Source organism: Zosterops lateralis (genome assembly GCF_965231275.1).
Source record: "Zosterops lateralis genome assembly, chromosome: 2".
NCBI classification, from domain to species: Eukaryota; Metazoa; Chordata; class Aves; order Passeriformes; family Zosteropidae; genus Zosterops; species Zosterops lateralis.
In genome coordinates, this window is record NC_139763.1 from 65,875,643 (window position 1) to 65,899,168 (window position 23,526).

General features: G+C 36.6%; 1 protein-coding gene across 1 annotated transcript in view; it reads right to left on the bottom strand.

Annotated features, from left to right (window-relative positions):
- FREM2 (FRAS1 related extracellular matrix 2) overlaps positions 1–23,526 on the bottom strand; it is a 119,157-nt gene that overhangs the window by 40,028 nt on the left and 55,603 nt on the right. The window contains exons 3-6 of the mRNA XM_083885115.1: positions 18,894–19,040; positions 16,470–16,700; positions 13,653–13,778; positions 12,510–12,761 (exon numbers count right to left, since the gene is read on the bottom strand). Of these exons, the coding sequence (XP_083741241.1) occupies positions 12,510–12,761; positions 13,653–13,778; positions 16,470–16,700; positions 18,894–19,040 (756 nt within the window). The remainder of the gene's footprint in view (positions 1–12,509; positions 12,762–13,652; positions 13,779–16,469; positions 16,701–18,893; positions 19,041–23,526) is intronic.

The window sequence follows — 23,526 nt, forward strand, 5'->3', positions numbered from 1 at the left end:
GTGCTCTGTGAGCAGCACTATGGGTACTACCCCTTCACTAACCATAGAAAAAAAGCAAAAAATTCTAAGAAAAGGACTGGAAAAGGTTATGGTTCTATAGAGGTATGTCTTGCTTACAGAAAATGCATAACTTACTCAAAGGAGAAGACATAAATACTTTTTAATGGTAAGTGAAAGTTGGGACCATCATTTCCACAAGTCAGATTTTTATAAGATTATATGTCCAATGCAAAAGCTATGACTTCTCTTACAATGGAATAAATGTTTTGGAATTGAAGAACCACCACAGTGTATGCAAAAATTTCCTCTGGTAGACTGCTGAACAATGTGAAATAACAACTTAATTAAAACTAACCAGAAATAATAAAAACTTTTACTGAGCTATTACTAAGCCAAAACTTCATCTGAAAAAGCAGCAGCTAATAAGCATTTTGGAACTGTATTCAAGAGTGAAATTGCAAGTTTAGGAGAAAAGAAATTTTTCTTCTGCATTCAAGATTTTCCTGTATTTCACAACTAATAAAATAATAACAAAAAGCCAAACTCCATTAATATTCCTCATCAATAAAAATACTGCAGCTGCCTCCCTACTTGTCTGCTGAAACTGAAATCATGCAACATAGATGGAACTGAATGTATTTACTGAAAAATAGTGCAGATTCATAGACCTGTTTGAGCACAGTCAAAGTCATCAACCTTTACAGGATGAAAGACAAACTCGGAAGAAGTCTAGCTTTGGAAGATGAAAATGTTGTCAGTTCCAATTTAACTTCTTTTTTTTCTTTTAATTCAAGAGTGTGTGTATTTAAACATGTGTGTATTCGTGTGCACAGAGAGACACACATCAATCTTACTTTATTTGCCCACAGAGGCTGGCTTGTCAGTAGCTGTTTTTATACTTGGAACTGCAAAGTTCTTATCTGAAACATTTTTAATGGGTGAACAGGATACACCCTCTGTACCTTTTGTGTAACTACAATTAACTTTGATGAGAATTCTACTTAAAGGGATACTGAAGCACTGGATGTTAGAACTGCAAAGCAATGTGTCATTTCAGACATAAAATGTTCTTCTAAATTCTTAAGATGGACAAAGACTTCCCCAGCCTCTAGACAATAAAAATACTGAATGCCTACTATGACCAAATGGTTATTAATGTGCCAATAGTTAGATAAAGGTGGTTAAAAAAATTTATGAATTCCAATACATTTCTTAAACAGATATGCTTAGAGTTGAGCACACTTTCCCAAGTCTAATCTTGTTCTTATGTCCCAGTGGTTCCGGGACTTGATCTGGACTTGGCTGCACCTCATTTTAAGCACTTTATTGAGAGGTACTCACATGGAGCCTGCTTGCTCTCAGTTTGCAAGGACAAAGATAGGCCATTCCAGGCTTCCCAGCACAATGAGCACACAGAAGGACAGGTGGAATGGCTCACTCGGTGCAATCAGAAAAATCTGAGGACATGTGGAAGCATTCCCTTCTACTTATTGGCTACACAGGGAACTTAGCTGATCTGTCTTAAACTAGATGGAAGGTATAAAATGAAATATTGTTTATTTCTTACAGCATTATCCTAGCACTTCCTTTACTGCTGCTGAAGAAGAATCCTCACATAATATTCATTCCTATAATCACAGCCAAACAAACAAACAAAATAAATAAATACATTAAACCCTCGGCTAGCTTCCCCTGTATTTCAGAGAAGGTTTTTCACACTTTTTGAGGTATGCATGCTCAATGAAAGACACATTCTGCATGCTTACCCATCCTAGGAAACAAATCCTTACAAATGTTTTCTAAATTCATTTCCTGTAAGCTGTGTTAGTAGCTCCCCAGGGGAAGCAGCAAAGCCAAGCTCCTAACAGGGAAAGCATTGTCTATCTCAGGTCACGTCTGGAAAACACTCTGCTCAATGACTGCAGGCTCACTTACAGCAGACCTTTAATCTAGTAATCACTCTGAAGAGAGACTACTGCAAATTTAATGGTTCCTCTTAGAGAAATAAGAGGAAGTTTTCTAAGGGTTTTTTTTGTTCAGAGCCACGGATTTCACTGGCATGAAGTTACAATAATCAGAGGAGAAAGGTTAGGAGATTTAGTCCCAGGTTTCTTGGCACAGAAATGAAAACTTTGCCTTGTCCTTGTATTTACAGAGTCAGAAGCATATCTCAACTACAGCACCAGTAAGTCATCATGCAGGAAAACAGACTTCTCATGTTGTTAGGAACAAATCTAACTTTGAAGGTACATCATCAAATCTAGCACAAAAATGTTTATTTCCAAAGAGGCTTTACCTTTTAAAATTATATCCTCATAAACTGCTTTAGGGAGATATTGCAAAAGAGTAGGTTGTTCATAAAAAAACGCTGTTGGCAGGATATTTGGGACAAACACAAAAGAACAGACTCTTTTGTGCTGACACTTTGGTAAGGCTTAAAACTACAGTGAATTTCAGTGATATATGCTGCCATTGATGCACACAAACACATACATACATATACTCTCAGGAGGAAAGAAATAATAGAAGAAAACAGACATGGCACTCCGACAATTCAGACACTGGAACTAAGAGAAGCAGTCTTTACAAATGAACTTTTGGTTCATCTTTTCCAGGGTTAAGACTATTTATTCGTAAAAGCTTTTGCCTTCCTTCTTTCCATGAACAGTACAAACAAGGCTATGATGTGAACATTATGAGTTGCCAGAGCTGGCAGAAGTCTGTTGTGGTAATACAGAAGGTGCAAACCAGTGCTTTGCAAGCCTTCGAGCATGGTTCTGGTATGGTCTGGAAATGTTAGGGCCAGGCTGAATCCAAAGTAAGGAGCCCTGATGGCTGGCACAGCTAATTGGACACAAAACCAGGCAAACATGGCCAGATTTGGCTGGACCTGATCTGGCTCATACTCAGACAACATATACATCCCTACACAATGCCTACTTGCATTTCAAGATCAAAGCTGGCATTAAAGGACTTATTAGAAGAGTCTGTAACATAACAGATTCCAATGTTACAAACGTGAAGTGTGTGTTGTAGGTAGAGCAGTTAAGAATCAGAGTTCCATTAAATGTAAGAAGGCATGAGCATTTACTGCTTAATAGCAGTAAAGGTTAACTTCTGAAATCTGTCTCATAGATGCACGTTAATAGCAGCAAAAGAAAACCCCAGAGAAACCACCCATGACAAAAACTTCATATTAAGACAATATCAATGAGGACTTTAAAATCTGAAACTAGGTAGCACCATTCTGCAGCTATTTACACACTCTTGAAACTATGCAAGTAACTGAGCTTGCATTTAGCACAATGAATTTAATTTGCCAAGTCATTTATTTTCACGGAATGCTGTAGAAGCAGGGGTCAAGATTACAGCCAAAGCTCAGTTCTGTAGCAGGTACTTATTGTGCAAATGCCAATAGCTTTTTATTTGATGTGGTCAAAACAGATTACTTTTCACATTCATATGTTGCAATCTTAACAGCTTTCATCTTCTTAGCAGTGTTGTCATAACTTTTACAATCAAAAAGTAAATTCCCCTCAGAATCAAAATTGGTAGTTGCAGCCAAATTGCCACAGACATTATCTTAAGCAAATAATATCTGCTTTTCCATTTGTCTCAACAGACCATTTCTGTCTATTGACTTAAAAAGGATTTTTAAAACAATTCTGCAAACACTGTAATAAGTAATAAGATAGATTCAAATTAATGCAATCTTTACCAAACACACTTTGGTTTTGTAAGGAAATTGGAGTTTCTTTTTTAATCCACAGTGGCAGCACCATACATTGATTTGACTGGCTCATCACTTAATTACTCTCATTTTATGCAACTTAACCTAGTAATTTCAGTAGAGTAACATGGTGTGAAGCAGCAACTGCTATGAACAACACTACATATGTCAACATATAACAACATTACGGATTCACATTTAATTTATTTATGATATACACTAATTTAGCATAATACTTTACATTTTAACTCACCTTTTATGTTAAAGTGTATCCATGCTTCAGCTTCTCTAGACACAGTACCATCACAAGCAGCACCTGCCTAGCAGGCTTGGAGTCCATATCTAAACTCTCTGCTACATCAATAAGCAAAACTCAAATGTGAGCAAAGTGGCATTGCTAAAGGAAGCAGACCACAGCTCTAGCTTCAAAACTGAGCATGGCAGTGAGATGGCTACAATGACATCCAATCTCTGGTCACCTGTACTTTCCTTCTTGACAGCCTGCAGTGTTCTTTGCAGCCTGGAGAACAGAGCTAATTCTGATTTTGCTTAATGTCAGGCTGCTGATCATAAATGGTGCAGTAACAGCTCAATGAACTACAGAGTATTCCTGAACAATGGAGAATAAAGACATTTGAGTGTATGAGGACAAGCTGGAGCTCAACTCATTGAGGATGTGTGCCTTTAAAGTGAAAACGAATTTTTTAACAATCAGTTAATCATTATGTATGAGATAATAATGAGCAGTCTTAAATTGTTTCCCAGCTACAAATGGCATATTAGTAGAAAGGCTAATGTGTGCAGTTCACTCTAATAAGTGACTTTCCCATGAAGCAGTTAATTTACCTTTGTTGGTTTGCTAAGAAACATTGCTACCTTTCCAAAACACCAAATTCATATACCGGTGAACTAACCCATACATGAAAATATTTATTAGTAGAGTAATATTGTTCCACACACCTTCAGGATATAACCTACAGACCTTGATATCACTAGAACTATTACATGTGTTGGAGGAGTTTTTCTTATGTTCAGTCTGGGGATAGGGCCAAAAGATTTATCCTGCTGTAAGTACATCAAGCTCCAATCACTTGCCTAAACCATTCCATAATGCAGATACTTGCCTCATTTACTAATGGAAATAAAAATATAAAGACTAACAGATGAAGAAACAGAGACTGGAATTTGGGGATATACCCAAACATGATTGTATTGCCTGGAGCAACCATCTGAATTTCACATATCTTTTTCCTACTGGCTATACCTCCCACAGAGCATGAAACCAACTCAGAATCTTCTACATGCTCTCTTTTTAAAATGAATCAGATTACTTTTATATAACAGGCCTGGGAAATGGGATCAGTAACAAATTCTCAACAAGCTGATGAAACAGGCAGTCAGATAAATGGGAAGGCTTGGCAGTAGCATTTAAATATACCACACACAAGGTTTCTTGCAAGGAGGCCAAGCTTGAAGGTGCTTACAGTCAGTGATTCACACATCAGGTGAAAAATAAGGGCTACAAACAGAAATAGTAAAAAAAGTTCAACAGCATTTTAGAGATCAGGCTAGGTAAAGATACAGTATGCAACCATTTCTGGCTGAGCCGACTTTGGATTTTTGCACTTTTACTATTCAGTCACAATGCTAGTTATGCTGAGTTTGCTTAACCAGTGGAAATAATTTCCTATAGGCTTTTCTGCCCACATACAATCAGAACATACCTAGCTCACCAAGGCTGTAGAAGCAAAGTATGCAAGAGATCCCTTTACTGGAGCTGCTGTTGAGGATGGGACTTGGCAGAGAAGACAGCAGAGGTGAAAACAGAGCACCAGCCAGACTTACCAGACCAAAAAACTAGAGTTATAACAAAAGAAAATATGCTCCACTGTATGTTAAAACTTCTTGAATTTTGTCTCCTTGACTTTTGATCCCATTTGTGTGAGAGAGACAAGTGTGTCCTGACAATGAAGTGACATAGTAACTGAGCTAATCTTTTGAGGATTTGCACGTTCAAAAGGAGAATCCATGGCATTAAAGCCCAATGGGCTACAGTGGTTACAGTTTCTTTAGGGTCTTCAAAGACTAGGAGCAAATCAGCGAAGTCTCTGTATGAGGAGATTCAGAATAAGGAAGATGATTGAAGAAGCCTTAGGAAAACGGAATGTACCAAGACATCCTACTCAACTTGATTATCCAAATCTTCAACCTATAAAGCACTCACTCGGTCACTAAATTCACTCCCTGCAACCATACCCAACAACGAACAGATGATTAATTTAGAATGGTTTGCTAGGCATTCATTACATTTCTAAATAGCATATAATAAATGCAAGATCTACAGTACAAAGACCAGTGCCATCAAAAATATGATATGCTACAGCAGGACATGAGAGTGAAAGCAGTTCAATGTAGTCTTGAGTGAACTGTCATAAACCAATAATGCATTAGGCTCTGGGATGCAACACCAGTTCACATAAGAACACCACTTCATTAAACTCGTTCTAAATTTAGCAGAAGGTATAATTTTTTAATCTCGTGCCTTCTGATTATCAGCTATTTTGTGTGCTTTGAATACAAAATTAAATTTTTTTCTGTATTTCAATGCTCTCCTCAAAATATTACTGCAATTCACATAGGAGTGTAATAATCCATGTGTAAGAAACTCATTTAAAAATGAGCAGTGAAGGCTGAAGAGCTTTGTGCTTCACCAGCTGTATCCCCTACTGTAAAAGAGCCATCCGAAATGGATGTGACAAAGCACTGCCTGGAGGTCATGTTCTGTCCTCCTCACCTATCAGAGGAGACAAAGGTTAGACTATATATCTAGTTATTAAATAAAGATGGGATGAAACCAGCATCTCATAGTAGTTCACATACATATATATACACACACACACTTATAAAATGGGGCACACATACATAATAAATCATAAGCAAAAAATAAGGGTAGAAAGCAAATCATAAATGTGCTTGGTTACTCTATAGAATATCCTACTGCAAGGTATGACAATAATTTATTTCTATGATAGGCAGCACACAGACACTTTCCAAAATCTTTAAGGCTACCATAATAAATTGAACATTTTTCACTCTGTTGAACTGGTGATAATAAGAAGCTATTAGTAAAGAAAACTGGGAGTATAATATGTGTCATAAGCTGGCTGTCATCCACTTTTTCCCTTGATTAGTTGCCAACCTGGCCACCTGCCACAGACTGGGGAAAGGGGAGGGTCATAGAGAGATTTTGTTTAATGGGAGCACAAAAGAAGTTAAAAGCTACACAGAAGTGCCAGAGGCATCAGACTCACAAGCACTGTAAAAACATAAAAGGGAGAAAGTAATCAGAGATGGATGTACACAGTAAAAAAGAACTAGTTCACTATTTTAGACATCTCTAGAGAGTGGTGATGTATAGTTGGCCAAATCATTACTCCAGTCCGTAACATAACAGTGGGCATGCTCTCCCTGTAGTGTTCAGATTTTAATTAAAGTTGGACAAATAACTAGCAGATGTTAACTACCAAGATTAATCAACCACATGTTCAGTTTAAGGTCTGACAGACCTACTGGCAAAGAGAAAAAGACATATTTGACTGCCTGCCTTGGAGGCCAATGGAAATAAGGAGATTCCAATGAGCCTTGTGAGATAAGGATGTTCCTCTGATAAACTATGTTACTAATAAAACACTTATTTATCATAAGCTGTAAATTTGGCTCAGTACACACACTGAGTTAGTTCATACTGCCTGCTTGCTAGAAGCCAATGCAAAGTATATATTTATAGTATAACATTGTAGTGCTGACTTTTCAGCCTATTGATAATAAATATTAATATGTACTTTATTACTCCAAGGAAGCTGGGCAAGTATTAGTGGGTGTCAATTTCCAGAACATGGTCTAAGGATTTTCAAAATTTAATTCAGTGTAAGGAAAGCAATGGCAAGTGTTTTAAAAAAATCTCCAGAAGACTAAATAATTAATCTGTTCTGTTTCACCTCCAACATTCCCTTTCTACATTAGGATACCATCATCCAGTTTACTCATCTGTAAAATATTCCCAGACAACGCTATCCTCTATCATGTGGATGGTATGAGTGATTGATTCTGTTGATCAGGTGTAAAGATATGGTCAGCAACTCTCCAACATAAACCGGAGTCTTTTGCTTTCCCAGCCTTGATGTAGAAATGTCAAGAAGAAGTCTGAGCAGCTTCTTGCCCATCTAATGTGAATGAAGTGGAAGAAATGTATTTAATGTACTTCCTGCTGTGAACAGCATGAGGCTTCAACAATTCCACTGAGGCAGGATGACTGTCTGTCAGCCTGGCTGTAAGGCTGTGTGCTCTCAGGGCAACACTAAATACAGTAGCATGGAATTAAAATCACACAGGGAGAAAGCAACTTACAAAAAACTTGCAGCACACAAAATAATTGCAAGTATTTTTCCCTTAGGTGCAAACTTCCAGCTCTGCATTCACCACACCTCTTCTCTTCAGGTTTCCAAATGTGATTACAAACTGAGTTTTAAATCGCCCACAACAAAAAAACAAGTAAGTAAAAAAAAGTCTAAATTAGCACAGTAGTCAAAATACTGGGACTATGAAAAAGCAGAGCTCTGACTCAAACTTTGTTACAGCATTTTGTACCAGACTTGTTGCATACAACACAGTAACTTTGTTAGTATTGGAACTAAATTACAGGCTCTTCACTCCCTGATGAATACTAACAAAAGACACAGATCTCATTTTTTTTCTCTCTCTCTATGAAATCATTTCAGAGTCACTGCTTCAGCTGGAAGAACAGAAAGCACTTCCAGGCTGATCTAGCTTAGTTGCTAAGTGCCTGAGGATTAAGGCATTTCCATGGAAGAGTAGGGTCTGAGTATTTTTGTCAGTCTTGGACTAAATTCCAGGATTCCTCTGTCCAAGGGGAATGAAAAGTGCACATTAACCTCATCTTCCTTTTCCTAGATGCAGAATATTTATCTATTATGTAAAGTGCCTCCTTCAAATGAGCTTTATGTTGAATTCTGTGCTCTCCAGGCAGTATAGGTTATGTCCTTCATGCCCAGTAGCACTTACAACTTTGTATTTGCAAATTAAATTTCTGCAGTAGGGTTTATCTCTACTGTCATAAATCAATGTATTCGGATGCACCAGGTGTCCCTGCCAACAATTAGCAGGGCTCAACAATTTAGATACTTGTCCTAGGATGGGATGTTTTCTAGGGGTGCATCTCTCTTCATCAACAATAGAGGAACCCTATAATAGCCTATTTGAATCAGATGTCTAAAGTCCTAGAGGCTAACACCAAGTGAGATTAGTGCCATTCCAGAGATGGATGATTTACATAGGTCTTTTCCCTATGCATGATTTTATTCCATGGTTTACAGTTAGTAGCTATCACATCTGACTCAAACAAACCATGTTTTTATTTTTAGTGCCATAACTGTAGTGGCATAAATAACTTTGAATCCAAGATTTCCATATGAAGTTTTTTCTGCTACTTACTGCATTAATTTAATCCTTTTATTTTTTTCTATCTAACTTCAGTACCTATCAGGAAAAGTCCCTTCCAAATTAGGAAATGTCCCAATAGCAGCACCAATTTGAAAATCACCATTCACAATATATAAATATACCGGAGCATGTTCTACATACTACAAGTTTTTTTTCCCCAGATTTTGCTTTGGCAGCACAGCACAACTGTATAATCTTCAATTAAACTTTTGAGTTGCCTGGAATTTAGTGAATACACTGTAGTTAACTAGAGCACACCTCTTACTTTTTTATTGCCATGATCATATAGCAACTACAACATTTTAGTTAGACCCTAAGGGCATTCTCTAGAAATAAAAGACTTGGACGGTAGGTGCTGAAGGTGAGTGTTTCCTAATTAACTCGCATGGAATGCCAGAGGAGATAAGGCAATGTTGCTAGTGCAGACTTGAGTTCCATAGGAAAGATCTCATGTAGTATTATTAAACTTTGACCTTTGCTATTTCTATTGTTTGGCCTGAAGAAGTCAAAGCATAATGTTAATCCAGTCACAATACTTGGAGACATCACTTAATGACACACTGTGACATTTGTCCAAAGAAATTCTGTTAAGTAGAAGATACATTTTAGCAAACAATGAGAAACATCTATCAGCAGATGTGAGAGAGGAGAGACTAAAGTGGACCATAGAATTCAGCATTACAGCATTACTACAGCTGATAGGCTATTATATATGTGCTAAAGCTTCTATTGAACTCTATCTTAGACACCTTCTGAATTGAATCTTACTCTTAAAAGCTAAATAATTTTTATGTTTTTTCACATACCACACTGGTTTAACTAAGTAAAACTAATGTTGTGCACTGCAAACAATAATAACCAATGCTGCTTAAAATCCTCTGCTTATTTATGCAGATTTTCAATCATGACTGCCAGGGTGCTAAATTGCTCACACCTCACATAAATATGTGCTCGTACATATATTTGTGTGTGTGTGTGAATACATAAATAAATCTGTGAGGTGTAATCTATAATTTATCTACCCCTGTAGTCTGTACTCTGCTTTTTATAGAAAAGGCAGTGCAACAGGTATCAGATGAAACAAAACAAAGACTTTTCATGCTTTATATTTTTATGCAAACTAAAAAGAATGTGGTAGGAAATTTTACTGGTAAATGAATTGTCAGTAAGTTTTTGCATGTGCTGGAATTCTTTGTGGGAGTTCTTTGACTGATACAGAAAGCTAAAAAGGAGTTCTGTCACATCATTCCAAATACCACATACACAACATTTCGGGTGTAAAACGAAAAGTGAATGTTTGTGAAAAAGTGTTCCAAACTCATTCTTCAAAGACCCCTTCTATTTCTATATATCAAATATTCTTTACTCCTACCAATAAACATAGATATTTCAGTTGCTAGATAATGGAAATAATACATTCTATTTTCCCAAACACTTCCCCAGCTTTTTAAATAAATCCCAGAGATGATTCTTTGTTAAATTAATTTGTGTAGAAAAGTTTGTAGCTCTGAGACAGCTTGTGCTCATAAATGCAGAAACTTAAAACTGAAAAGTGGTACATAAACTAAATTACTTCTCCTTTTTTCTAATGGCAGTGTTAAAGGAGATTTCTCATGAACTTCCCTAATATTTTGTGTGAGTTTCATAAAATATTAAGTTTTATACTCTGTTGTGACTGGGAGTCACAGAGTCACTGAAGTTGCGTGGTCTAATTTCAGCTCATCTCTGATATTAACTAATGTCTTGGAGGACCACTCTCTCTATACCAAACTCTCCATATATATTTTAAACAGTCAAAACACCTTCAATTTTTGGGTAATCAGCTTCTCCATGAACACACATTTTTAATAGCTACTCTCTAAATACTCTATACTCTGTCTGCTATGTACAAATTTTAAAGTTGATGAATTCATCAAAATTATTCATACAAATCAAACTTTTGTAGAAGCTCCCAAATGAATAAATTTGTGTTTGCTATAACAGCAGAGTCAGATAAAGATATCTATTTTGGCTTGCATTCGATATATGATCTCTTGCTTTACAAGATATGTTTTTTCAACCTCTTGTAGTCATTAATGCTATATGATTACCCCCAAATGCTCCACAGAGAAAACAAAGTCACCTCTGTCAAAGGATTACAGGTGAGAAATTTCAGGCAGACTGAGAATTTATGAGGCAATTAGATGGGTGTGGACTTCCTGCCTTAAAGAGCTGCCTTTTGTATCCTTACCTAGAGAGAAATCACTGTGCTGATAATAATGGTCTGTTTTGGTATCAGACTTGCAAAGGATACTGTACTATCTAATTCCTCCCTTTAGCCTTTAGGAAGTATGATGGTGTCACAATAGAAGGTTTATGGCCTGGCAGGGAGGACTAAGACATCTTATCAGAAGTCCTATCACAGAATTTACAGTTGAGATGTCAGTCTCCAGACTCCATGCATAAATGAGGACAATTGTACCAGGAAGCTTTCATTCTACTTCTAGAAAAAGAGCTGTCACATAAATGCTGAAGCATTAAAGGAGTGGCTTGAGGCAGCAATAATACACTTATTTTTGAAAGCAGTTGCTGATACAGTGTGCTGATTCTACTCTGCCTTAGTCACATCCCTTTTTCTAATCACCACCAGAAGTTCCTCTTTAAAAGCAACATCTTAAAGCTATTAACCAGTTCAACACATGACATAATTCAGTCACTGTTTCCTAACTGAGGCAATTTCTAAAGCAACATTACTCTTATTTGAATATTTGCTTTATTGAAAACACCAGGAGAGCACAAATGGACACTTCCATGCAGAAATTCAAATGCAGCATCAAATCAGAAGTAGTATAGGTTGCCTCTTGGGAGCTGCTAGATGGTTTCTGCCCCATCAGGGCCTCCAATAGGGTCCTCTGCAGCATGACTGAATGGGCCAAAGGTTTTGTGGACACAGCCTCAGAATCACAGAAACAAGACTGCCCAGGGCAAGACGACATCTTGGATTGTGTCTCTTAATGTGACAGAAGAGAAAGGTGCAGCTCCTTGCTCTGGATCACTGCTCGTGTGATTTTCTCAAACAATAAAATAGCAATACTAAATACTTTCAAAAACCCACATAGCTTTCCAACAGTATTTCCTAATCTTAAGATGGAAGACAGATGTGTTTTAACCAGCAGGAAGAAAAACAAAACCCATTTTCTACATGCTGATTTTAAATGTGATGTTATTTGTAGTTTCCATCCTGCATTGGCAGTATCACTTCAATTATATGATATCTTACCATCATCCTTGTCAGGTACAATGGTAATGCGAGTGCTTGGGAATTCTGCACCAATTCTTCCACCCATGGGCATGCTCAGCAAAACATCAAAGGTCTCAGCCTCTTCATACAAGGAATCATCTATGATGACAATGCGACACATTTTTTCTTGTTCGTCTTTGTCAAAACGCAGAATGCTGTTGTGATCCTCTGGCCTGGATATGTAGTCAGAGTAGGAAAGTACAGAGGTTGGGACAGTGCCAGATGCTGTTCCTGTGGCATAAAAGGAAAACAGTCACTATACATACCATGGTTACGATGATCTCCTCACAGAGATGGAAATATATTTTTATTGTCTTTTAAATTCTGTTTACTTTTTGGTGATAAGATGGGCTGTGGATAAGGTCAGATGTCCACGGACCCACTTCTGAGGTCCGTACTACTTCTGAATAGGACACAATGGAAGAGTGTGGTTCTTCAAATCATTTGCACCTTTTCAGTCATAAGGAATATTGTCTATCACAAGAGACACAGACTGACAAAATAGCTCCTCTGAGGATTACCAGCTAACTACCTTGGGATATTTTACCCATACTGAAGATACCAGTGGACTGGAACAGATAGAATTTCATGAAAACAAATTATTTGGATTTCAGATTACTTTGCACAAAATATTTCTTCAGCTCCCCAGATAAAAAAATAGTAATAAAACCACAGGTGTAGAAACCCCATTCCTTGCACATGTATTATTAGTAAGAGAGTGAAAGTCAGAGGAAGGACAAGTATGACAATTAAGCAATATTATTTTGTATAATTTTTTTCAAGATACAAACAAGTGAAGGGTATCCAGGGCAATCACTGGAGTGCTTTCAGTTCCCATCACTTTCAGATATATGGGGCTGCATATAAAAATTGTGCAGAAATGTAAAGAACACAGATCCTCTTCACCTCTCCATGATGATTTTTAAACTGTGTTTAGTCACACCCTTAGACAGATTGCAGAGATGAATTCAATTCCAGTTGAGACTGAAGATATTTAGACGAAAAAGTAATTAAAGAAGTGATAAACAATTTTTTTTTATAAAATAGATGGAATAAATATTTTAAAATTTATGTCTCTTTTCCACTCTTGCCATTTTTTTATTCTGTAGTAAATTCTACTACCTTGTTGTGTGTAGCAGATGACCATCAGTTCCTGACTCACATCTCCACTTCTTCTGACTGGAATAAATAACTCACCAACATCTTCTTCAATAGTATAGGTGGACTGAGGAATAAAGACTGTGGATTCTGCAAAGAAAAGAACCTCATAAAGTCACTTGTACATTGGCTAAGAGCATTTCTGAATATTCTAAAAGTGAAAAAACTATCTTGCTTTTTTGGCAATGCCAAGTAAAACTTGGAGGGTGAGAGAAATAGAGTTTCTTCATGTTTCAGAAAAGGAAAAAAAAATCAGATCCTTAGGTCTGAATTCACAAGTTCTTATTAAGTGGTCTCTAATGTGACTGATTTGTTTATCTAGGGTTAATGGTGCAAGACAGTGTTTGGAGAACTTGCCCACAAAGTCTGTCTTTTTATTATTTCCATGTTATGTAATTATTAACTGTTAACTACAGAAGTATCAATAGCACAGCTCACACACAGGCTGTGGTTCACCAAGGCCATTCTTTAACTTACTGGATCAAGATAACCAGGAAAATAATTTGGCATGGAGGAGCAAGGTTGAGCTCTTGACATCTTACTCTGACTTGGACATTTGATTTGAGTTAGTTGCATGTCTACACTCCTTTTTTACTAAAAAGAGACCCAGTCTATATAGCCAGTGAAGTCTGAGGAGGAATCTCACCCTAAAATGTATCATACAAGAGGATATCAGATCATTTTTCAGGGAAAAAGTCCACTAAGATGCATTCTGAACTCCTTCATTATTTTATGCTCATATAACCAGACTGCTGGGTTTATGCTGTTACTGGGATTCAGGATCATTTTTGTTCTTTTTCTGTCAAAAACTCAAGAACAAAAGGTGGCTACACACATAATTATAAAACACTTTTACAGTTTCGTTAATGTGACAGCAACCAAAACAGAATATAATTCTGTATAATATCAAATTAAGTGATATCAGCTGACTGCACAAAGCAAATTTTTCATAATTTCAGAGTATTTTGGCAAGCAGTATTCTGAAAATTGTCAGGTGACTTCTTTGAAAACATATTCCAGGTTTTATTTCTCCAACTACTACTAGCATGACTTCAGGTCAAAAGCCTGCCTTAAAAATGCTGTAATTCAGGTTTGATAAAATCTAGACTACTCACTATTCTGGCAAGACAAAAATTCAATGTGAAAAATATCAAATCCCTACTTTTTTGTTTTAAAGTAAAGCAAAAGACAGCACTAAAAAAAAAAATCCCATTTAGTTAATTTTATTCTCCCTTTAGAATTTAGTTGGCAAAATAAACGCCTCTAACCTTCCAAAGCATGCAGGAATCTGATTTATTCAGTTTCCTCTCTCTCTCATAATTATTCAACTAGGAGTAAAATGGCACTATAAAAGTTTAACAGACCTTATGAACAACATAAAAGCTTGGAGGAGAACGAGCTACACCATCACATCTAGTACAAAAAACCACATCCCTATGCAATCTATATTTTGAACAAAACATTAACTAATGTCCCATACCCCAAGAGGCTGGTACAGCTTTCTGAACAAACTCACAGTTTTGATTCTAACGCTATGCCATTCAAATCAATGATTTCTTCACTAGAAGCAGAATAAAACTTTGGATGGTTCCTATTCAGTGAGCTTGGTAAACCCTGAGGTTCAAAAGACTGTTAGGAAACATAGTCCTTCCCCTCAAAGTTCTCTCTCTAGTTTTCTTCTAGGTATTCCTTGATTTGCAGCTGTACATTTCTTTTTGCCCTCTGCAACTTAACTTAATGTATAATTAATACAAATTCTCTGGGACTGTAAAAAATTTATCTTAATGCAAGAAATATAATATACACGTTGTTGGCTTAAAGAAGACAGCCAATTGCCTTTAACTGGTCTATCTTACTGATCATAGAAGAGATAAAGAGATTTAACACACTTTCAAGTTATTTCTGTGTTTCATACCTGCTGCTTTTCAAGTTAAGCACTATTTTTCTCAGTGATTAAAAATGGATGTGAGATAAGCTCTGGTTTAACTTGCATTTGTGACTAGGAACTAAGACACCTCTGATAATTTCCATGCCTAACACTCTTCAAATGTTAATTAGGGAAGACTATATAATTCAAGTTGTTATGGTGTCCACTACTTAAAAGGTTTCCTAAGTACAGTTTTGACTACAGCCCATGGGCTCAAGTGTCTGGATGCAGCTGAAAAGATGCAAAGCAACCAGAGCATGCTCTACTTATTTTTATTATTTTTTTAATCAGCTTATTACTTAATTTATATTTAACCATAATTTTATTTGTTCTTGACATAGCGTGTGCTACACTTGGTCTAATGAATTTTTACAATTCCTGAGCTTCTCAGGTTGATGTCAGGGCCTAACTGATGCAAAGAATTTGTTCCAAGACCAAACTTGTGATCAACCAGCCCAGACTTTCCTGTCCCATCCTCTCCCACATGAATTACCATGGCACAGTAAATCAAGTCAGCCTCCTACCAACCCTTCAGACACATTCAGTCTGCAAACACATTTAAGGGAAAATGTGTTATACCTAAAATGAAAACAAACAAACAATGCTCCTAGAAATAACATATCATAAAAAAATGCAGGCATTTAATAAAAACATGCTACCTGAGTAAGCCCCTCATCAAGCACTTAAAGAGATAGAGGACAAATGGCTACCTGATGCTCAAATATCCCAAAATATTCAGGAATATTTTGAGGACAGTCAACCTTTAGTATCCACTGTTACTCACAGCATTTGCCCTCCAGTTTATCTTTTGGTATATGCACATATTGGTAGTAGAGTTCTGGAAAAGTTCTCACCATCTCCTGGATCAATAATTTCCACAGTGGATGCAGCAGGAAATTCCAGAATTGCCATGACAGGCTCAGAGAGAACAATTTGAAAAGCCTCAGAATGTTCATGTTCACCATCACTCAAAATCCGTACTCGCCATGTAGCTAAGGTTTGACCAGGGTTAAACTGCACTTGCTTCTGAGCTTTTCCTCTGAAGTCTTTATCTTTCTTGGCAGTACCATCTTTGGTGCTAATGCCTGTTAAAATCAGAAATTCAGGTCATTATAAACATCACTGGTAATTTTTCTCCCACTGTGTCATCTTTAAAAGACGCAGAAAAATATACTTTTCACAACCTGAGAATATTCAAACTAAATACATTATTCCTGATCAGTTTTATCTTGGTTGTCACACGTAGAGGTGGAAAAACTCTACATTCTCTGAAGTTACATCAAGTTTCCATTTCCCCATAATTCAATTACGGATGACCCAAAAGGACAACAGATCTTCTCTCTCCTTTTAGCCCTCTGGGTTCTCTTCTTTTCTAGAACATCTAAACTGCATCCTGCCTGAAACCCTAGAAAATATTTATTTCTCATAGGAAAAATAAAACCCCCTGGAAAGTTCAGACTTTAAAGGGAAAGCGAAGGAAAACACAGACACAAAGGAAAATATACTGAATAAAAATGAAAGAAGATGCAAAACATGAACCATTGCCCTCATTGCCATTGAAATAAGTATTTAAAAAAAAAAACAAAAAACTATTATCCTCTTATTTCAGTGTTTGCATAATGACAAACATCAGGTTAAAGTGAAGTTGAAGCTGCAAGTCCATGGGAAAAAATTCAAACAACTCAATCCAGAGAGATGGCACAGGCCTTCCAGGCTCAGATTCAGATTGCTCTGAAACAGGATTTCACAGGCATTTCCCTCCCAGTTTAAGGCTTTCTAAAAGACCCTCATGGAAATTAGACAGTATTTCAGAATTGTCTCCAACTCATGTGTTTGGCCTTGTTTAAATCCCACAGTACAGCTGAAATCTTAAAGGCTTTTCTCGGCTTTTCAGAAAAATGCCCTTAAAACTTCCTCCTTCTCTGATTGTTTCTTCCAGCTGCATTATTCAATGTATTGAAACAAATGACCTTTTCCTATAATACTTTCCATACTTTGTTTAGGCTTGTGCCTCATCCTAAGTCATAGCCAATTTTATACAACCTATAAACCTTCAGCCATTTTGGCACTGCACACAGACCAGAAAAGCCAGTAAGAATCTTGACCAGTGTGTTTTATGCTCTTTCCAATTCTATAATTCCATTTGCAGGATTAAGGTAGTTGGAGACAAGTTACTCAAACTGGTTTTGCTGATTTTTCAGTCAGCTCAATACTGAAACTGGCCTTGAATCCAGAGGTAGAAAGTGCTGTAAACACTCTACCTGAAGGATCAGAAGTCACATCAGTATCTGTTATTCAGTACCAGTAATTAATTTAAACAACACATCCTTAACTATGTATTTATCTCTTCCATTCTTTTATCTTTCTTTAAAAGAAATGTATTAACAAAGTTGGTTCACTGTTCAAAACAGAATCTTTTAAGTAAGATCCTGTTGGTTTAGGTTTATATCCCCTAAATCTCATGCCAGAACAGGTGTCCCTACTGCATCTCACTACCTGAAACTCAGACTTCTAATCAGAAAAAGCCCTAAACAGAAACTTGCCAGGTAAATGCTTACATATCTCTGCAAAAAATAGCTTTAAATTGAGTTTTCTCTAAGCAGTGTAAGCTCACCATAGGTTTTGATATGAAACTGTACAAGGATAATGTTCCCCGGTGCAAATGCATTAGAGGAGGAAACAGATCCAGAAGCTAGAAACAAGTGTGAGGTTGCATAATGTGATAACACAACCTTTTTTTCACCCTCCCCAGGCACTGCAAACAGTTTTCAACACCTTCTGTATCAGCCTCAGTTGACTGCCAACATTTTGTGAAGAAAAGGAGCCTAATCCTTGTAGTTGCTGGTCAGAGCAGCTCACAACAACCTTCCTGGAAAATGATATATGTTTATTATTGTCTTTTCAATTGCTACAACTGCATTTTTTCATTATAGGGAAAAGAAGATCCAGGCAGGAAATGTATTCTGTGAAACAAATAAACAGTAGTATCAATCAAATCAAAGAAAGAAGGACCATGTCTTGGGTTGTTTTTTCAAAAATTATTGCAAAAGACAAAAAAAAAAAAACCTAATAAAAAAGGGACAATGTCATTATTTAGCTAAAGAAATCATATACATAGCATATAAAAGATAAAGACACATTCTTTAATAAACAAACATATTCCTTTGAATATAGCTTGATAATCCTGAAACAGCAGTGTTGTGTTGTGTTGATACATTATATCAACAGGCTGGGCAGTGATCTATGGAAGCAACCAATAAGGTTAGAATTGAACTTACTAATAAAAGAGGTTTCTCCCAGGTAACCTCTCCGTTTAAGAACAACATCAAGATACTTGGAGTCTTCATTCACTAAGTAATACTCCTTTTCTAAGGAGATCCATGCCCAGTTTAGGCGAAAATGTTGATTCTTCAGCTTATTGCCTCCTGGAAAACAAAGATATAATTATATCTTTTCTTTTTTGTTAAAGATTACTTTTTCTTTTGAGGTTAATGGAACCTGGCTTGTGTCCTGGCTAAGATACTATCTGGATATCACAATCCAAAGGTTTTAAAGATTTAAAACAAAGGAATTACAAGTAAAGAACTCAACCATAACATTTTTTTTTCTTACATGAATACAAACACAGTACACTAATTTTCTTATTTCTCAAGAGAAAAAGCTCAAGAATTAATAAAAATGTATTTGGGATGCATTCTGTATATCATCCTAATGGATGAGCTTTTTATTGCTCTAGAATTCTGTAAGTCCTATAGGAATAATAAAATAAGCTCAGCTCAGGGATGGCAAATGTTCACTTGGTAATTGTCTTCTGGGAATGCTGGCCTATGTGGGAGATTGTAGTCTGATTTCCTTCCCACAAGGTGCTGCTACAGATCAAGGTTTTCTCAGGTGACAACTACCTTATATGTGCAAGAAATTTCCTTTATAAATTAACACTTCTGTACCCAAGCTGGTGAAAAAAGTAATTCCTCTGAACTACAGAGAGGCATATCTAAGCATTTAAATTAATTCATGGCTTAATTACTGCAAGAAGAGACAAATGAAGGTTGCTTTACCCCTTCCAGTTTCTTCCACTCTTGAAAAATGAGACAGCCACTCCATATGCTTTCACTCTGCTTCAAAGATAAGCCTCTATGTTTCTTTATTGACCTGCCTACTAGAAAAAAGCCAGGAACTATAGCTGTGCAATCTCACACAGAGGCAGAGGTACTGTGTAAATGAAAGGAGGGAAATGGTTACTGGGGTATCTCCCTGCACTCCTCACCCTGCTCCTTTCTGCTCCTGTGATCTCTATTGTTACTGACAAAGGGGAAGGCTGCAAACACACATATCAAAAACTAATGAGCACTAAGGAGAACCAGCAGCTATAGTGTTACAGCAGTAACTACAACAGCACTTACATCAGGTTAGCCGCATGTTATGTCTTCTGTTTCTGGGGACAAATGTAACAGAATACATCTTGTTCTGTAACTTAGTGAGAAAAGCCATTTGTGTGGCACCCTTTAACACACTGCCCAATCTGACCATAATTTAACAGAAGGATAAAAGTTTCTGACATATAAAAAGGATGGAAATTTACTGTCTTTTAAAGGAGAGAGAACACATTTTACCACTAGTGAGAAGAAATACTGCTGCATGTGCTTATTACAAATGAGAATGTCAGATATTTGAAACTGCCCAGGTAAAGGAAAATTTTCTAGCACAGTTTGCGTCCTTTTAGACAAAAGGATAATCTAACCAGAGGATAGAAAGCAAAAGAAAATCTGGCAAAATTTATTCTCTTATCCAAAGAACACAAGGTTAAATGTGCTATGGACAAAGGCACACAATCTACATACAGGTCTCTTGTGAATGAAATTTAGGAAGAAAAGAAGCACAAGAAAGGCAATAAAAAGATTTATTATTGTCTTCATTCCACCTATTTCTTGCTTTCAGCTGTTTCTTTCTATTTTTTTCCATAGAATAAAAAAAAAACCCCAACAACCAAACATAAAAGTATATTTCTTAAGGGAGTTACATCAAGCCTCTATTCTTACAGACCTACTTCTGTCCCTAAAATATACAATCTTCACCTTTTAAAATGTGCAATACCAAACCTATCAGCTTTACAAATTTAAGAAAAGAATACAGGTATTTCAAACTTCCGTGTCTTCATTTTGTGCTTTTTTTTTCACGTTCAGAGGAGATGTTTTCTAATTTATACAAGCCATTTAACAGTCCACTGTCCCATAGAATAAAATTGCTGTTTTTCTTATTATTAGCTACTACTACTACTATTATTATTATTATTAATACAGACCTCTAACAAAACAAAACAAGAAGCATACGATAGACCTTACCTAATTTCAGGTATTTATTTTGGGGCTAGAAATCCTAAACTTCTTTACAGCCAAATCCAGAAAAGAGGCATTTTGTAAGCCTATGACTTAATTTAGGCATTTGTTTTTGAATGAGATTAGCTTTGCCTTGATACATGCAAAAATACGTGTGTTTTTCCTAATCAGCTTTTAAAAACTCCTGTTGTGACCCTTTACCTTGCAGATACTTTTATTACAGCCATTTAATGCTGAGTAAGATGAATTCCCTTCTGCCTAACCTGGATGAAACTACTACAACATAGTAGAGGAGCCAAGCACCACTCAAGCACAAAGCCTGTGAAGAATATTAAGAGTATAACTTTAAGAAATTATAAAATGTCAGAAATAAAACAGCACATGTCACTTTAAATTGATTCACTATTAAAATAAGTATCTGCCCTATAATAATATTTCTATCAGCAGATGGATTGAGCACTGCTCACAAGCACTGCCCTTGGGCACAGTCAGACATTCAGCTGCTGGGCAAATCATTAAGCTACTCCACCCCAGAGACAGTTTTGCTTTTATTCCTCTCCCAGACAAGTGCTGGCAGTACAAATACATCAGAAGTCCAGAGAGGGAAGCCATTACTTATAAAACTACACAAAATGAAGGAGGGGAGTGTTAAAAAAAAGGTTAAATCCAAAGAAACTTTGCGTCAATGAGATGTGGATGGAAAAATGCTGCTAATGTGAGGCATGAAAACTTGTTTCCTGAATTTTGCCAGAGCTCAGAGTGCATTAGTGTAGAGTAAGGTGAGTCACAAGGTGACTTTATCACAGAGGCTTTTGAGGACAAAACCCTCTGAAAAAGTTTGCCTGTATATGACAAGTCAAAGACAGATATAAGCTGGAATTGGTCTTTACAGAAATCCTGTCAGGAAATTGTTTAACTGTCAGAAAACAGTGATGTATTATTATTTTTGCATGGGTCATCAAACGAGAAATTCCTAAAAAGATCAAATCATCTGGAGAAAACAGTTTCAGTTACACAACATGAATAAACGAGGAGCGGGAGGAAGACTTGGTCAGCCAGCTGCTTGAAAGGAAACCATTTAAATTAATATTCCCATTCAAATATTCATCTTTTTAGCCATGCTGCTCAGATATCTCAAAGTTATAAATTCTCCATGAAAAAATACAGATTAGATTGTCACAATTTTCTATCATGGTGCAAAGAACTCAGAGAAGGAAAGAATCAAATCCAGTTTTCTCCATAGATCACAGAGCTATGTAAAGACAGTATAAAAAACAATTCTTACATTAAATTGTGTACCTTGAGCACTGTTGACCTGAGGTGCCATTAAAAATGGCCATTCTGTAAGGAAAGTCTGATTGTAGTTTTGCTGTCCCTAGGAGCTGCCCCAGACCCTAATTCATAAATAAAAGCATGTAACTGCACCTCAGTATTCATTTATTGACACAACAGAAATTGATGCATCTTGATGCAGATACTGACTTCCCTGCTGAGCAGCCATGGCATAAATCAGAGATAAATCAGCAAGAGTGCCTACCCTGCATAACCACAGTCACACAGTCTCACTGTGTGCATGAGATTTGTCTGTACAAACACAGATATCTGAGCCCTGTAGGGCTCCAAGGTACAATGTACCTCCTCTCTCTAGTCACTAGCTAAGGTTGCTTAACCGGGAAAAAAAAAACAACCTATAAATTCCTCCAGAACAAAGAACATACATCAAAACGAAGAAAGAGTGGAAAAAAATAACCAGTAAATAAAGCACTAAGAAAAAATAATTTCTTCAAAATTTTTACTACTGGTCTTTTCTCCTTCCTCTTCTTATTTTGCTTTCTCATCAGACTGCAAAAAGATGTTAATAAGGAGAATCAAAACAACTGTGACATATTAGCAGTCTGTCTACAGTTCAGGAATCACTGTACAGCAATGCAAAACTTATTGACTTGTCTGCATGTCCACATGTCTGCTGCACTCTTTCTTCCTTGGTTCTAAATATTTGACTTTATCTGGTGCCTTCTTCAGACAAGATTACTTTAGCTGGTACTACCCTTGCCCTTCTTTTTGTAATAGGGACATGAAGCATCTAAAAATAGGAACCCACTTCTGAACTTGATTTCAAAAATACAGAGAGAGGAAAGAACAGAGAATTGTCCATTTTGAGACATCTGCTGCATTTTTTAATCTTTGATTAGCCTCTTTTGTGTCAAGTCAGTTAATACACACCAGGATAAAGTTACCTCAACAGGCTTTAAGAAGTAAAATTCACATGAAATGCAGAAATTTTAGTCCCCAGCATCATGACTCCCCATTTATTCATGAAGCTTCCTGTGAACCTCAGCACTTTTCATATCCCCACACTATTTTCCTAGTCATTCATGGAAAGTATAAACCTATTTTTACCTGCCTACAGGAGAAACATATAAATCTTAGTTGACTCTGATAGTCAGGATAAATATATAGATGTTTTCTGCCCAGTTCAAGGCACATAGTCAACAACTCTGATTTGCCATACTGTGTGGTGGTCCCAGTACCTTTCAGCTTCAGGTTAAAAAGGCAAAAGTCTCTAGTAAATATT